Consider the following 16285-nt stretch of genomic DNA (forward strand, 5'->3'; position numbering starts at 1 on the left):
TGAGAAAATGAATGACTACTAGATGGAGAAAGGCCCCCCCTTCCTGGGTGTTCCTTACCTGCTACGTGATGGGTGCACTTCAGCAGGGTTCTGACGATGAAGTATTTCAACCCAAAGGAGCTCTAACGGTAGGCACTTTAGTCCACACAGCAGGCCAGATGAGGAGGGGATGACAGTTGGCAGGGGGTAGGGGTAGATGAAGCCGACTTCTGAGCCCCCTAGCATGTTAGCAAACACCTCTGCCAGCCCGTAGACCNGTATTTGCCAGCTGCTAAAAATAACAAAATAATCAAGATGTCGCTCCTAGCATTTGGCATTTCATAGCCCTTCTTCCATCTTGTCCAGATTTGCGGCTGGTTCCTATTTTCTGGAGCATGGTGCCGGAGGCTTCTGGGAAAAGCCAAATGTGCATCGTGAACTGAGCTATGGGACTAAGGAGAGTCTCCTGTCCGCAGACCCAGGCTCCCCAGTGAGCATCCTTGTTACCATAGCTGGGCTTCTCCCACCACCCAGACTGGGTCTGCATCTGTGGCTCAGCACGGGCTGATGTAAATGAGCGTCATGTTGGGTTTGCAGACAGCCCGGCTGACTTGAGCTGCTGCCGTCCTGATTCTCTGGGTTTCAGGAATAACCATCATGTGACAACCCAGAGTCCAGATGCTCTGTGGGTCTTTCATGAGACATAGACATTGGAGAATTCCCATCTTCTTCAGGGTGTGAGACTCCACTGCTTAAATTAACCTGTTACCTTTGAGTGTACATTGAGAAGAGAACCATCCTGGAATAATATAATATTCTTGTGTCCTAGTCTCTGCTCCCAGTAGAAAATCCATAAGGCTTTGATTAGTCCAGCCCTTCACGGACAGCCTTACAGAGTGCATGCACTGCAAGACTGTTCTAGCCACACCGTAATTCCTGGTGTTAACAGATCAACCGAATTGAACACACAGTTGAACAGCTTTTTTGAGCCAATGAGTTGAAGGAACCACCTGTTGACTTTATGGTTTTATTTGTTCCTATTGAATCTTCTCTGATAACCTCAGGACTTGGCCAAGTTGAGAAATCAGTAAAATTAGTCCTTACTGGTCTTGTCCCTTTTTAGGCCTTCTGTCTCACCAGGAGCCCAAGGGGCTTTCTGTGTCCCCGAAACGACTCCTTCTTTCCACATTGCCCTCCTCTAAGAGTTACAGTGGGAATCTCTTCATACCCTGTGCTTTCCCAGCCCATTAAAACTCACCTTTGCCGCAGCCCATCTGCTTCCCATGGTGAAAGTAGGTCAGATCGTAAGTAGTGACTGAATCATTCATTGTTATACAGATGAGAAAATGAATGACTAATAGATGGAGAAAGGCCCCCCCTTCCTGGGTGTTCCTTACCTGCTACGTGATGGGTGCACTTCAGCAGGGTTCTGACGATGAAGTATTTCAACCCAAAGGAGCTCTAATGGTAGGCACTTTAGTCCACACAGCAGGCCAGATGAGGAGGGGATGACAGTTGGCAGGGGGTAGGGGTAGATGAAGCCGACTTCTGAGCCCCCTAGCATGTTAGCAAACACCTCTGCCAGCCCGTAGACCCAGATCTCAGCGCAGGAGCTGGGATGCCGAAGCGGTATCACCAAGAGAGAATGTTCTATACGCTAATGCACTCTGCACCTTCTAGGACCTGAAAGGGAGCCTTACGTATTTGGGGTCCTAAGCACCCCCATTCTGATCACAGAATCTAAGAGGAGCTGGCTGGGTTCTTGAATGTGCTTGCTGACTCTTGTCTTGTTGGACACCTAGAGGAACACAGGCTCGTCCGGGCTGGTGTTTCCTTCCGCGGCACTGAAGAAGGGCTTCCTCCATACCGCCCACTGGTTGATGCCCATCTTCTCATGTCTAGTCCCTGGAAGACACAAAGAACAGCAAACACCCCCTGCCCCTCATCACAACCCTTCATTTCCTAGGATACAGCCCCGATTGAAATTAATCTGCTGAACTATGTTCCTTTCCCCGGTTAAACTTACTTTGTGAGAAAAATGCCCGAGTTCAACAAATCACTAACCCAAGGACACGACGTTTTCTCTTTGTGATGAAAAGCAGATATCCCATTAAAGAAATAAATGACTTGGTTGCGTTTAGTTTGTATTTAAGTGTTCTGTTACCAAATATTCTTTAGCTGGGAAGCTCCATCATTCCTGTTGGCTGGTGGGTTGGATAAATGGTCTCTTGCCTGAAACTGCAGACTGTTCGTTTTGAGCACTGATTCCCCTGGGGCCAAGAAGGCAAGTCACAGGAGGTACATGTTGGATTCTGCCGCTTGTGTTTCAGTATGTGGTCCTAGGGTTGTGTTTCCAGGCGGGGGGCATTAGTACTGGGTTGGCTCAGTATTTGTAGACACTTTACTCCATTAATTGTCACCTAATCACCGTCACTACTGGCTCTTTCCTCATTGCATAGAGGCATTCTTAAGTCTTTTCCATTTTAAAAACAACTGTAACCCCAAACGTCTTCCACCTGTGCACATAAAAGAGGGGAGACATTATCCCCATTCTGCATCCCTTGTAAGTTTCTGTTCTATCATTCTGCTTCCCTTCACCGCCAAGCCTCTTTAATGTGGTGTACACCGGCTGTCTCCCTCTTCATGTTCAGCTCGCAAAGCAAAGCTTCCCACCTGTGAGCTGCTCCTTTTGCGCAGCTCCTTGTTGCTAAATGCAGTCTTAGTTTGCTTACATTCCATGTAGCGTTTACCTCCTTACATTCCTACAGCCATGAGCTCCCAGGTCAGCACTTCGTTTGCTCCCACTGCCCTGGCTACTCTTTCTCAATCTCTTTTGTTGCTTCCACTTCCGCCACCCTTCTCTTCATTATCAGGTGAGTTCCTAACCCTTTTTTTTCTCCCAGTCTACCTAGCCTTTCTGGGCAATCTCACCTCTTCCAGTGCTGGCTTCATGTTCCAGCTGGGACCTCTCCACCGAGATCCAGACATAAATATCTCACTGCCTTGGGACATCTCTTGCGTCCAAAATAACTAGACTTCTCCCTTTTCCCCCTGCACTGCTCTTCCTCCTCCCATCTACTGTCAGTGAATGACACTGCCGCGCATTTGAGATCTGCTGAGAAACTCTGGGTCATCTTTGACCTCACATCCAGCCACTAACAAAGGCCAGTTGACTCAAAGTCCTTAGAAATTTCCAGTCCATCTCGTACTCCCCATCGCTGCTGTACCACCACTGTGGCTTCACATCACCTCTCCATCATTCTTCCCTGGGAACTATGAACTGCTCCCAGCCAGTCTCCCCTACTCGTCCAATCCATAGCCCCCATGGCCGTTAAAATGATCTTTCTGAAATGCAGATCTGATCGGGTAACTCACCTGCCTAAGATTCATCGCTGGCTCTCCGTTGCTTTCGGAAGGAGACCCAAACTCCTCCACGTGACCATGAAAGGCTCCGCAGGAGCTGCTGTTCGGCACCCCACTCCCAATCCACTCCAGTCTTACTCTTCACAGATCTTGCTCTCATTCTCCAAGCCCTAGCCACAGTCCACCACTCACCCTTCTCCCTCTCCAAGAGCCTCATGACGTCTCGCGTGGTTGCTATCAAGGAGTTGGTCAGGGCTGCGGCCATCCGATGGCTTGACTGGGTCTGGGCAATCAGCTTCCCAGGTGGCTCATACACCCGGCTGGCAAGTGGTGTTGGTGGTTGGTAGGAGGACTCAGTTCCCCCAGGTGGGTCTCTCCACAGGCTGCTTGAGTGTCCTCACAACATGGCTGCTAGCTTTCCCTGAAGAGAGAGAGACAGAGAACCAGGTGGATGCCATCGTTTGGGGACCTAACTTCAGAAGTCACATAGCCTCATGACTGCCATATTCTTTTCATTAGATGCACATAGCTAAGCCTAGCTCACATCCCAGAGGGAAGGGAGAAGTTAGACTCTGCTTTTCGAAGGGAGCAGTGTTGAAGAATTTGCAGACATATTTAAATGTTTCCATCAAGGCTGACCACGAAGGGTGGAACTGTCCCAGCCCATGGCACGTGTGGAATACAGTCTAGGGAGAAGAGAACATGTGCTTTCCAATAAATTCCATGGCAGCTACAGGACTCAAGTTAGACACCAATAGGGCTGGAGTTCAGAAGAGACAGAAGGGAGACTGTTTAAGTGCAGAACAGGTGATTTTCAGGTAAAGCTGTGTTTAATACCAGCTCAGTCACTTACTGGCTGCGCACCCTTAGGAACTGGACTTGGCTCTTCCGTGCCTCTATTTTCTCATTACGTCATGACATAAAAATCGGGTAGCTTCTTCAGAGCATTAGTGTAGGATTAAATAAAACAATGTGTGGATGTATTGAGATGGCCTTAGGAAGATGGCGGAGGACCATGACCTTGTACTACCTGAATGGCCAACTGACACATTTCCCCCGGGTTACATGGACAAGGATCCGATGACCAGCCACAGGGTGACCTTGATATTCGTAACCGTGGGGAGTCCATCACTTATTTACCCATATCTGTTTTTTTTCCAAGGTCAATTTCTTCATCTTCCTGAAAATTGTCAGGCTTCTCATTTCTAAGCTCAAAGCCCATCAAATGTGCTTCAGAGATTATAAATTCAGGTGAGTGGTCTGCGGTCGGCATCCCATGGGCCAAGGTTGTTTTTGACCCCTTCGGGCTCTTCTGGTTAATGAGCTGCATCAGTATGTCTGTCTCCTAAGACAAGAGTACCGAGAAGGAAATCTCTGAAAAGGTGTCGTAGGGTCGTGTGGGGCTTTTGTCACTGGTGAGGACCTTCTGGCCCCATGGAAATGAAGAGGGTGGTCAGGAAACTTAAAATGCCCCCAAAATGGATGGTTGAGCCACGTGGTTGAGCCAAAGGAGTGGTTCTGAGCCTAAGGATTTTAGTCCACATCGCAGGCCAAAGGCAGAGAAGTGAGGGAGGGTGGCTGGAGCTGTTTCTCTCTCACTGACACTAAAACCGGACCTGACTCAGGTGTCCTGGAAAGGTAGTCTTTCCCTTTATCTAACAAACATTTCATGGACACCTACCATGTGCCTGGCACTGTGCTCGGAACAAAAGGAAGATACTATGTGGACCCTGTCTGCAAGGAGCACACAGCCCAACTCCCCAAAACTAGTATTTTTGGTGTGGGTGCATATCCGGAGGGTTGATGCTGGCCACGGCCCCAGATCCTCTGAGTGACCTCGGGCCAGTCACTTGGCCTCTTAGGCCTGATTTCTGGGTGTGTAAAATGGGAGTGGCACAGGAGCCCCATCTCTTGCTTGTTAGGAAGACCAAAGAAGATCGTAGATGTGGATTCTCAATCTAATCGAATGTGGCGCGTGGTCTTTGCCCAGGATCCAGACCCCAAATCCCATCTACCCAAAACCCTTCTTCCAGGAGGTCCCAAAGGATAAACACGCACGGTTCAGCACAGGCAAATATATGCTATAATTGGCCCAAATATTTTGCAAACACCCGTATCCCCGAGGCACTTGGGCTGGCTTGGACAACACAGAAGCACGCCGACTTTCTTGGTGCCCCTGGTGGAGGGTCTAAGTGGCTCAAAGCTTCTCTGGCCCTTCTCCCAAGGCTCAGACTCTAACTGCTGTCTGAGAGTGGAGGTCCAAAACCATGGTCAGATCTGCTCCAGTCCTCCCATCGTGGGTCCGTTCAGGGGGCACTGGGGCATCTGGGAAATCCCACAGAGGACGGCACTCCCAGGAGACAGAAACAGGGAGCAGACAAATCCTAACACGCCACTTTCCACGCAGACTGAGGGCCTGCACCCTGCTGTTTTCTGCTCCCAAAGCCCACCATGTCTCACCGGGGCTTTCCTCATGCTCCAGACCCACAGCGCCCCCTCTAGAGGGTCCCATTCTGGCGGCTTGTAAGCGTCACGTGACAGCCAACCCAAAGCCCGGACTCCTGAGACCCTCCCCTGGTATTGTGACTCAGTAGGTGTGGAAATGAGCCCCACCACATGGACTTCCGGATTTCCCCCAAGAGATTCTGATACACGGTCAGAGGGCAGGACCACTGGGTCAGATGCTTTAGTGAATTAACGCATGGAATTTTCTTTTTTCTTTTTTTTTTTTTTTAAAGATTTTNGCGTCACGTGACAGCCAACCCAAAGCCCGGACTCCTGAGACCCTCCCCTGGTATTGTGACTCAGTAGGTGTGGAAATGAGCCCCACCACATGGACTTCCGGATTTCCCCCTAGAGATTCTGATACACGGTCAGAGGGCAGGACCACTGGGTCAGATGCTTTAGTGAATTAACGCATGGAATTTTCTGGTTGGGCCATGGCAGCTGTGTTTCTAAGCAGCGTCAGTATCCCCTTTTGCAAGATCTCCTTTGGAGTTATCCAAGATAGTGGTTTCCAAACTTTTCTGATCATGCATCTTTTTCCATAAAGAAATTCTGAGCACGCCCCTTACCATGTATANGCATGGAATTTTCTGGTTGGGCCATGGCAGCTGTGTTTCTAAGCAGTGTCAGTATCCCCTTTTGCAAGATCTCCTTTGGAGTTATCCAAGATAATGGTTTCCAAACTTTTCTGATCATGCATCTTTTTCCATAAAGAAATTCTGAGCACGCCCCTTACCATGTATACACGTGGTCTGTTGAATTAATAGAGCTACCATAAAATACAACAAAGAATAGAAGATTTTAAGGGATAGATTAAAAATTAACATATAGGACTTCGATTATCTTTCCTTATTATATTTTCTTCTAATGCTAAATGGATTGTTTGCATAGTCCTGGACTGTGCATACCTGACTAGGAGCCAGCCATCTAGGGAAGCATAAATCAAGATACTGGGGAGACCTTCATGGCTAATCAATGATTCAGGACAGCTGTTTTGGGGGGAGAAGGAATAACTTTTCTGATATGTACAACCTGTCTGGAAAGTTTTTTTTCCCTTCCCCCACCCTTGTTCAAGGATAAAGCTTGAAAAGAGGAACCTGGGTGCATGGCCCACCTTGAGTTTGCCACCACCTGGGGGCTGAGCTGGGGACCTATCAGCGTTCCCCGAGTGGCTGAGACTTTGGGGGGCTGACTAATACCAGCTGAACTCACAAGAGACTGATGTATAAACCAGACGATACAATTGTCCATTCTTAGAGGCTGGGAAAGGCAGGGGTGGGGCGAGGTTTCCTTCTGGTGCCTGCACTCCTAGCACACTTGACAACAAATAATCCAGAAACTCAAAGCAGTTTCCAGAATGTTGCTGGTGATCACGTCCTCAATGCAGAGCAGTCGGTTCAAAGAATCACTGGCCGTGAAAAACCACCTTTGGCCTGTGGTGCCACCTGCCTGGTAAATGCGGGCTTCATCCCACAGGGTCCCCACGAAGAGGGATGCTTCTTTGTGACTTTCCCCACCACTTTGGTGGGCCATCTGCTTTCTGTTTACTTACCTTTCTCTGTGCAGAATATGGTACAATTGATTAGCTTATGCTCATTAAGGAGCAAAAAAGGAGGGCCCTGTCTCTCAGGACACACCAGGCCACCTTATTTTACTGCCTGGGCTGGCGAGTCCTACAGCGTCGATGAGTGCATTGGCCCATTTTTTTCTCTGCGAGCAGTGCTAACGTCCTCATTTCTATGTTCCGTCGCCCCGGTAGGTCACCCCCACCCCCCAGCTCCCACGGCCCTCTTCCACCTCCCTGCCCCCCTCCAGGTCTGTCTTCCTTTGTCACCCCTGCCAGAGTGAGGAGGAAGGGGCGACGGGGGCAGTGCACTTTGTCCAAACTCTGGTAGAAATAGGCCTGCCTCCGCCTCGCCCAGATTTTGAGAACGTTCAGAATGCAGCTCTCAAGATTTGGCCCCCTTCCAGGAGTATATTTTAGGGAAGTTTAACTTAAATATATCTAGGTCTTGCCAAAAAGGCAAGTTGCTAGGGGCTGGAAAACCTTCTGTAGCCCTAGGCTTGTCCCTAGGCTTCTACTGTTCCATCGGAGGAGAGGCGGCTGGCCCCCTGGAGGACCGGTCTTAACATTCCATGTGGTGTGCGGGGCAGAGCTCTTGATGGATTTACAAAGGAGACTCATTTCTTAACCCGCTGAGCCCCAGAGCCCTTTCCGAAAAGCCTTTCTGGTGGGCAACCAAAAACAAAAGATGTCACAAAAGGCAGTAAAATGGAGCAAAGTCCTTGAGGTGTTAAGCAACCTGAGAGCAAAGATGGGCTTTTTAAAAAGTAGTGATGGCTAAATACTGTTGATCATTCGAGTATCAGATTCCCTTATTTCAGCCCTTGCCACTGTGATGTAATCTTTAAAACGACACTGTCCGTTGTATTGTTATTATTAATAATTTTTTTATTGTTTTAACACTTCGTAGTATATTAGTAACAGTTTAATCCTCATTTTTACAAACGAGAGGTTAATTAAGTTGCCCAGAGCCCCACGGCGAGTAGCTGGTGGCGCTGGGATTTGAACCCAGGCCCAGACGCTGTCCCTACATTCTGCTGTCTTTGACCGCAGCACCTTCCCTCCCACTGCGCCTGGCTCTTGCTCCATAAATATTTGTTGCATCGCTGGATGACTGCAATAAACCAAACAATTTAAATAAACAAATGACCAAAGATGAAAATAAGCATAAATAGAGTTCGGAAGAGTAAACGGCCATAGATATTTATGGATTTTCCATCTGAACAGGGACACGCATGGTGCGGTGTCTAAGGAGAAGTTAGAATGAGCTCAGGAATGGGGAATCCCTTCACAGCCATCCAGGGAGCTGGCTGTTACGAAAACGGCCCAAAGCTTCTTAAAAAGAGGGTCATTCTTCAAAAAATCATCCCATACTACGTGTGGGATTCTGGCGCATGAAAAGGACATTAGTGGGAAAATCGGTGAAGTCTGCGTGGGATCAAGTAGAGTCATGTGTCACGTGCCCATGTTGGTTTCTTAGGCTTGACAAGCATACCGTGGTTATCCAAGATTCAACATTAAGGGAAATGGAGGGAACTCTCTGTACTCTCTTTGCTACGTTTCTGCAGTTCTAAAAATTTCCCCCAAATAGCTTATTCAAAACACATAATGTCATAGCATGGCCCCAAGAATAAGTCGATAGTCAGATGTGGCTCTGCATATAAGTACGTACTTGTCACTGAAACCCACATAAGCCAGAGCAAGGGTTGCAAACTCAGGTACTCGCAGGGGCCAAGCAAGGAACGCAAGGTGAGGGTTCTTTGTTCCCGTGATAACATTACACTTCAGTGGCTCTCACAGATGCACGATCCATACGAAACGCTTTCTCTTGCACACGGTTAAACCTCCGTGAGGACACCGCCCATGAGCCGCTGATGTTCCTACCTCTTTAATTCCATGGGGTTCGGTGCAGGTAGAGACTTCTCCAAGTCTGGCCCTTTAAGACAAGTGACTTGGGCTGAAAAGTCATTAGGGATTAAACTCTTTTTCTTTCCAATGTGTATATACAAGACAGTAGCTTTGTTTGTGCCCTGGATATGAGTCAGTTTTGCTAATGTAGGTAGTTTTAAATTAAGAACCAGCTCAATAGTAAAACCGCAGTCGTTCCCAAATGTGGCTGCTTATCAGAATCCCATGGGGGAATTCCTTAAAAATTCACATTCCTAGGACCCAGTAGCCAGAGGTTTTGACTCAGGAAGTTAACACTGGGGCCAAGGAAGCTTGCTACCTATATCTATTTATTATCTTTCTATCATCTTTTATCTATCTATCCATCCATTCATCTATCCTTCTGTCTATCATCATCCATCCATCCATCTATCCCTCCATCCACCCATCCATTTACCCATTTATCCATCTATCTCTCCATCTACCCATCCATCCATCCATCATCTATCCATCCATCCATCTACCCATCCATCCATCCATCCATCCACCCATCCATTTATCCATTTAACCAGCTATCTATCATCTCTCCATCCAACCATCCATCCATTTATCCCTCCATCCACCCATCCATTTATCCATCTATCCATCCATCCATCCATCCATCATCTATCCATCCATCATCTACCCATCCATCCATCCATCTGTCCCTCCATCCACCCATCCATTTATCCATTTAACCAGCTATCTATCATCTATCTCTCCATCCATACATACATCCATCTATCCCTCCACCCATCCATTTATCCATTTCTTCATCTGTATCTCCCTGTATCCATCCATCCATCCATCCATCTGTCCATCTCTCCATCTATCTTTCCATCTCTCCATCTATGTATCTATTTATCTATCTGTCTATCATCTATCCATCTGTTTAAGTTCCTTAAGGAATTCCAATGGTAAACGATGTTTGGGAACCACTGGTATGCAATATGGAATGTTTGGGCCCCAGCTGTGCACTTTGCACGTGGGTGGTACAAAGGAATGTTTGTCTTTTCGATGTCGAGTGTACACAACAGCGAGCTTCCACACAGCACTTTCTATGAGGAGGATCAGTTTCTCATTTCCTGCGGCCCTTGCCGTCTTGGGGCTCAGGGGTGGCCTGGGAGCTGACGGTCAAGCTCTGCATGGAGTCTGCAGGGTGTGAGTGTGAAGTCGCAAGCCTCACTTCCAGACCTGGATTTGTCACTCAGTGACTGTGTGACCCCAGACACGCCATTTGCTTTCCCTTCTCAGGTTCCGTAAAGCACTGACATTGGAAGTCCTGACTAGAGAAAGATGTAGAGACACCTGCCAGCCACGTAATAGGAAATCTGTCAAACCTGGTTGGGGCGTAGTGTCCCAGGGTGACAGCCATCCACGGGGAAATCAATCCATCAGCCAAAACACTAAGATCTAGAGGCATTTCATAATCTATATAGGAGAATTCATCCATCCATTCATTCATTTACTCATTCATTCGCTCACTCACTTCATGTTTTCCAAGCATCTGCCATGAATCAGGTGTAAGGGTGCACCTGTAAACAAGACCACACTGGCCATTAAGGCATCCAATGTGTAGCCAAGGAGACAAACTGGAAGATGGACTGTTTATCAGGATGAGAAGAGCTACGATAAAGTCACGCACAGAAGAGCGGGAAACATCGCCTATTCCCAACGTGACCCTCATGGGTTTTTCGGTTGTCATTTGCAGGTTGGCAAAGTCAACCCTGGTCCTCATTCCTCTGTTGGGCGTTCACGAGATTCTCTTCTCTTTCATCACTGATGACCAAGTGGAAGGATTTTCAAAACTCATACGACTCTTCATTCAGTTGACTCTGAGCTCCTTTCACGTAAGTAAGCATCTGAACCAGGATTCCTTTGCTTTGAAGAAAACCAAACGCCCTTGACCCAGACAGGCTGAGAACCAAGAAAGCCCACAGATGAAAACAAAGTTGTCGTGTCGGCGGGCTCTACGGCATGGGGGTCTTTGGCATGGGGAGGGCGTGTAGACCAACAGTGTTGCCTTGATCCTGCCAGCGTGACTGAGTGACTAAGAAGGGGAAAGTGGTCTGTTTCCTGGGCTGTAATAGCTGGTGTGACTCACAGTCGTATTAACCATATCAACACGAAGCCTTTTATTATGTGCCTATTTTTGCCGCGTTCTCTGCAGGGCATCGTGCACAGTGAACACTGTCTGTGCTTCAGGGGACATACTCAGAGCACAATACAACTCGGGGGGAACTAGTGAGTCGAGGCCACGAGGCTCTCGAAGCTTGCCGGTTGTGTTAAGATGCGTCAGAGGGAGCCGTGGTTCTTTCACCTGGGTATTCTGGTTATCCATTCCTTAAATTGTTATCCATGACCTAGTAGCTTCCGACGACAGTAATTTGTATTATTTCTCATTATTCTGGGCACCAGAAATCCAGGTGGGCGTAGTAAGGATGGCTCACCTCTGCTCTACGCCACGCCCGCTGGAGCTGGGACTTCCAAGTGCTTCATCCCTCTTATGTCTGGTGCCTGAGCCGCGAAGGCTCACACGGCTGGGGCTGGCTGGAGTGGATTTATTTGGGTCCGATTTCTGGGGCTTCACTTCTCACTGCCTGCGATACCCTTCAGCTCCACACAGTCTTAGGGCTTCTCCCTCCCTGCAGGTCCTTCCTCTGTCTAGCAGGGAAGTTGAACTTCTCACATGGCACTTCAGAGCTCCCAAGAGCATAAAAGCAGGAGCGTCTGGGCCTTCGAAATGCCTAGGCCTGAAACTCACACAGTGACACTTCTGTTGCATTCTACAATTTAAAGCAAATCCCAGGGGCGCCTGGGTGGCTCAGGTGGTTAAGCATCTGACTCTTGATTTCAGCTCGGGTCATGCTCTCAGGGTTGTGAGATTGAGCCCCAGGTCGGGCTCCGTGCTGAGTGTGGAGCCTGCTTGAGATTCTGTCTCCCTCTCTCTGCCCCCCGACTCACATGCACTCCCCCCCCCAAAAAAAAATTAAAGCAAATCTCTGACCCAGCCTGGACTGAAGGGGAGGAGACCACACAAGGGCATCAATACTGAAAAGCATGGCTCAGTAGCAAAGGCCACAAAGGCAAGAGACCACTGCACACAGTGCCAGCAGCAGAGGCCCCCTGTACAGTGGCAACCTTGGGACTGATCACCTTAAAATGCAAGTATGAGGTAGGGCTTATGGAATGGAGGAGACAGGCACTTGGCAAATCCCCTCCCCCAAAAGCAGCAGTAAAATTGCACAAAATTGTCAACAGCAACCACTTGAGGGCCCTGGAAACCAGCCAAAAGCATGCAAAAGGTTGAGAAGAGTTTGTTGAAGAAAAATTATTAAATCTGAGTAAGAACAGCGAGGTCTGTCAGTTCAGCCTGGAGTGCACCTGTCTTCCAGCCTCTTCTCCACCAGTGAGGAAATTCTAGTGAAACCAGCAGCTTCACTGCAGAAAGGGGCTGACTTGTAGATCAAAGAGCAGGAAAAGCCCACACCCCCAGCCATTGTCAGATACAGTAGTGATCTCAGCGGCAAAGGATCGGAAATGAAAATGTCACAGCCTGAGACGGTGATCGTAGCTGGGATGAGAAACGGCCTGGCAAGCTAGCCAGAAATTTAACAGGGGGATCTGAGGAATGAGACACCTGTCATGGGCCTTGATCAGCTCCTACATATCTCTCTGGGGGGCTGGAGGCTTGTGGGTACGTGCAAGGTTGCACACACACCCAGGAGACATTGGAGGTGGAAAGTAAAAAGCCACAGAAGACTGATACACTGGCTAAACTTGGAATGAGTCCCCCAAGCCACACACAGATCCATTGTCAAAGAGTGTGGAAGTCTTACTGGTTTAAGGTGGTTGAGCACAACTTCTGACCAGTCATTGACTAATCGTTAAGCTATTATAAACAGGGCAGGAAGTGAGACTTACACACAAAACCAAACATTTTTTGAAACGAGCACAGACATCAGTGACTGTGCACTACAGGGGAGAAAAATTTCACAGAACTAGTGGCCCAGGCAAATTACTAAACAAACACCAGCAAGCACCCAGGGAGTGGGGAGTAGGGAATCAGATCCTGAAACTTCCAGTTTTGAACAAAAAAGTTTATGAGACATGCAAAGAAACCGAAAACTGTGACCCAAACTCAGGAAAAAGAAAAGCAGTCACTAGAAACTCTCTGAGAGGTCTCTTGGCAGACAAAGAATTTCAAAGAAGCTATTATAAATGTATTCCAGAGCGCCTGGCTGGCTCAGTCTGTGGAGCGTGCGACTCTCGATCTCAGGGTTGTGAAATCAAGCCCCACGTTGGGTGTAGAGATTACTTAAAAATAAAATCCTTAAAAATACATGGTCAAAGGATCGAAGGAAACCATGTTTAAGGAATTAAAGATCGGTATGATGACAAAGATTCATCAATTAGGAAATCCCAGTGCAGAGAGAGAAATGGTAAAATAAGAACCAATCTGGAAAAATTCTGGATTTGTGAAGTACAATAATGGAAACGAAGAGTGCCTGGGGGGGCTCAGTCATTTAAGCATCTGTCTTCGGCTCAGGTCATGATCCCAGGGTTCTGGGATCGAGTCCTGCATTGGGCTCCTTGCTCAGCGGGGACCCTGCTTCTCCCTCTGTCTCTGCCTGCCAGTCCCCCTGCTTGTGCGCTCTCTCTCTCACTCTCTCTCTCTCAAATAAATAACATAAAATATTTTTAAAAAGAAATGAAGGTTTCACTTAAGAAGCTTGATATCAGAATCAGGTGGCAGAAGAAAAAGTCGATTCACTTGAAGATAGGTTGGTTGAAATGATCCAATTTGAGAAATAGGGAAAAAAAGGGATGAAGAAAATAAAAAAGCTTCAGAGACCTGTGGAGCACCATTGAACATACCAGCATACACAAGGGAGCCCCAGAAGGACAAGAGAGAAAAAAAGGGGCAGAAAAGTCATTTGGAGAAGTAATGGTTGTGAACTTCCTAAAGGTGATGAAAAACATTGATCTGTGAATCCAGAAAGTTCAGTGAATCCCAAAGAAGATAAAACCAGGAGATTCCTACCTAAAAATGTTATAGTCAAACTGTAGAAAGCCAAATGTAAAGAGAAAACTCTTGAAAGGAACAAGAGAAAAATGACTCATTACACACTGGGACCAACAATACAAGTGGCACCTGACTGTAACCAGAGACAGGAGAGGTCCCAAAGTAGTGATGTGACATAATCAAAATGTGGAAAGAAAAACAATTCAACCAAGGATTCTATATTCGGCAAAACTATGTTTCAAGATGAAGATAAAATTTTAAAAAATACTCAGATAAACAAAGACTGAATTTGTTGATAGCAAACCCTCCTTATGAGAAATATCAAAAGAAGTCCTTCAGGCTAGATGAAAATGTCACCAGTCAGTAGCTCAAATCCACAGGAGGAAATGAAATGCATTAGAAAATACAAAAACACCGGCGAATACGAAAGACTATAAATATACATTATTTTCTCTTCTCTTAACTGTCTTTAAAGACATTAGATTATACCAAATAATTATTATAAGCTATATTCTTGCCATAAACTATATTATAAAGATCTAATATATTATGGTGACAGCACAGAAGAGGAAGGAGGGAATGAAGCTATCATAAAGCAAGGCTTTTATATTTTGCCAGAATTATATTAGTATTAATATGACACGTTAAGATACATGCTATTATCTCTGGAAAACACACCAAGGAAATAACTAAAAAAAAAAACAAAAAAACAGTCGTCCGAATACCAGCAGAGGCATTAAAATGGAACACTAGAAAACATCTGTTTACCCCCAAATGCTTTTGATATCTGAGAACCCTCACATTGTCAGTGTAAGGGAGAAATTATCCTACCACTTTAGTGCCTTGCCCGTGCCAAAAGTTCTCAGAGATGAGAAGCCTCAGGGCTTCTCCAACCAGGAGACGCCACGTTCTCTATATTAGACTCTTAAAGCTGCTGTCACCAGGCAGAGCCAGGCTCCGAGATCATAGGGACAGACTGGAAAGAATGTGCCTGCCCACCGCACGCTCCCCAAAGGCCAGAGACAGAGCCTGGGTCACGTGGTTTGGGCACGTGCACGATGGCTCCTTTTCCCTTCTGTTGGAGCTCAGTTGTGCGTGGCTCTGAGCTGAGACACAGGGCCCGTTGCTGGCCTTTTTTTTTTTTCCCCCCATTATGAAACCATGTTTAATGTATTTCAATATTTGGGGGAATTTCAATGGCGAAGCTTTAATAATTTGGGTTTCCTATGTTGTTTGGTGTTTGTCTTCTTTAAAAGGTAATCCCAAATTAGAAATATCAAGAATGAAACAAGAACTGATAGCTATTATGTCAGCAGGATTTGATGGCCTTCCTCTGAGGGCTTGATTGGTCGTGTGAGCCTTGACCAAGCTGATCTCACACACCCAAGGCCCTCTGAGGACCAGATGCTCATGGGGAACAATGGGACAGATTTTGAGGAAGAATCGTCCTATCAGGGTGCCTGGGTGGCTCAGTCAGTTAAGCATCTGCCTTTGGCTCGGGTCATGATCTCAGGGTCCTGGGATCGAGCCCCTTGTCAAGCTCCCTGCTCAGCAGGAATCCTGCTTCTCCCTCTCCCTTTGCCTCCTCCCCCTGCTTGTGCACTCTCTCTCTCTCTCTCTTTCTCAAATAAATAAATAAAATCTTTTTTAAAAAATAAAAGAAAAAGAATCAGCCCATCAGACTCCCTCTGGCAAGGGAGCTTATTCTGGTCTTTTCACTGATTGCTATGTGACAACTTACCCCCAAAGCAGGAACCGTGTTGTTATCTTTAATGATTCTATAAGCTGGGCCACCTGGTCTCAGCAGGGCAATCCTTTTGATACATCCAGTGTTCGAATGGGGCTGCAAACATCTGAAAGCTCAGTTGGGCTGGAACATCCCGAAGGACTCATTCACATGGCTGGACATTGACCCAAGCTGT

At 47.2% G+C, this 16285-nt stretch overlaps 1 protein-coding gene across 1 annotated transcript in view; it reads left to right on the forward strand.

The window, feature by feature from the left end:
• GLP2R (glucagon like peptide 2 receptor) overlaps window positions 1-16285 on the forward strand; it is a 58628-nt gene that overhangs the window by 36152 nt on the left and 6191 nt on the right. The window contains exons 11-12 of the mRNA XM_019793222.2: window positions 4505-4593; window positions 11049-11187. Of these exons, the coding sequence (XP_019648781.2) occupies window positions 4505-4593; window positions 11049-11187 (228 nt within the window). The remainder of the gene's footprint in view (window positions 1-4504; window positions 4594-11048; window positions 11188-16285) is intronic.

This window comes from Ailuropoda melanoleuca, chromosome 17, assembly GCF_002007445.2.
Source record: "Ailuropoda melanoleuca isolate Jingjing chromosome 17, ASM200744v2, whole genome shotgun sequence".
NCBI lineage: Eukaryota > Metazoa > Chordata > Mammalia > Carnivora > Ursidae > Ailuropoda > Ailuropoda melanoleuca.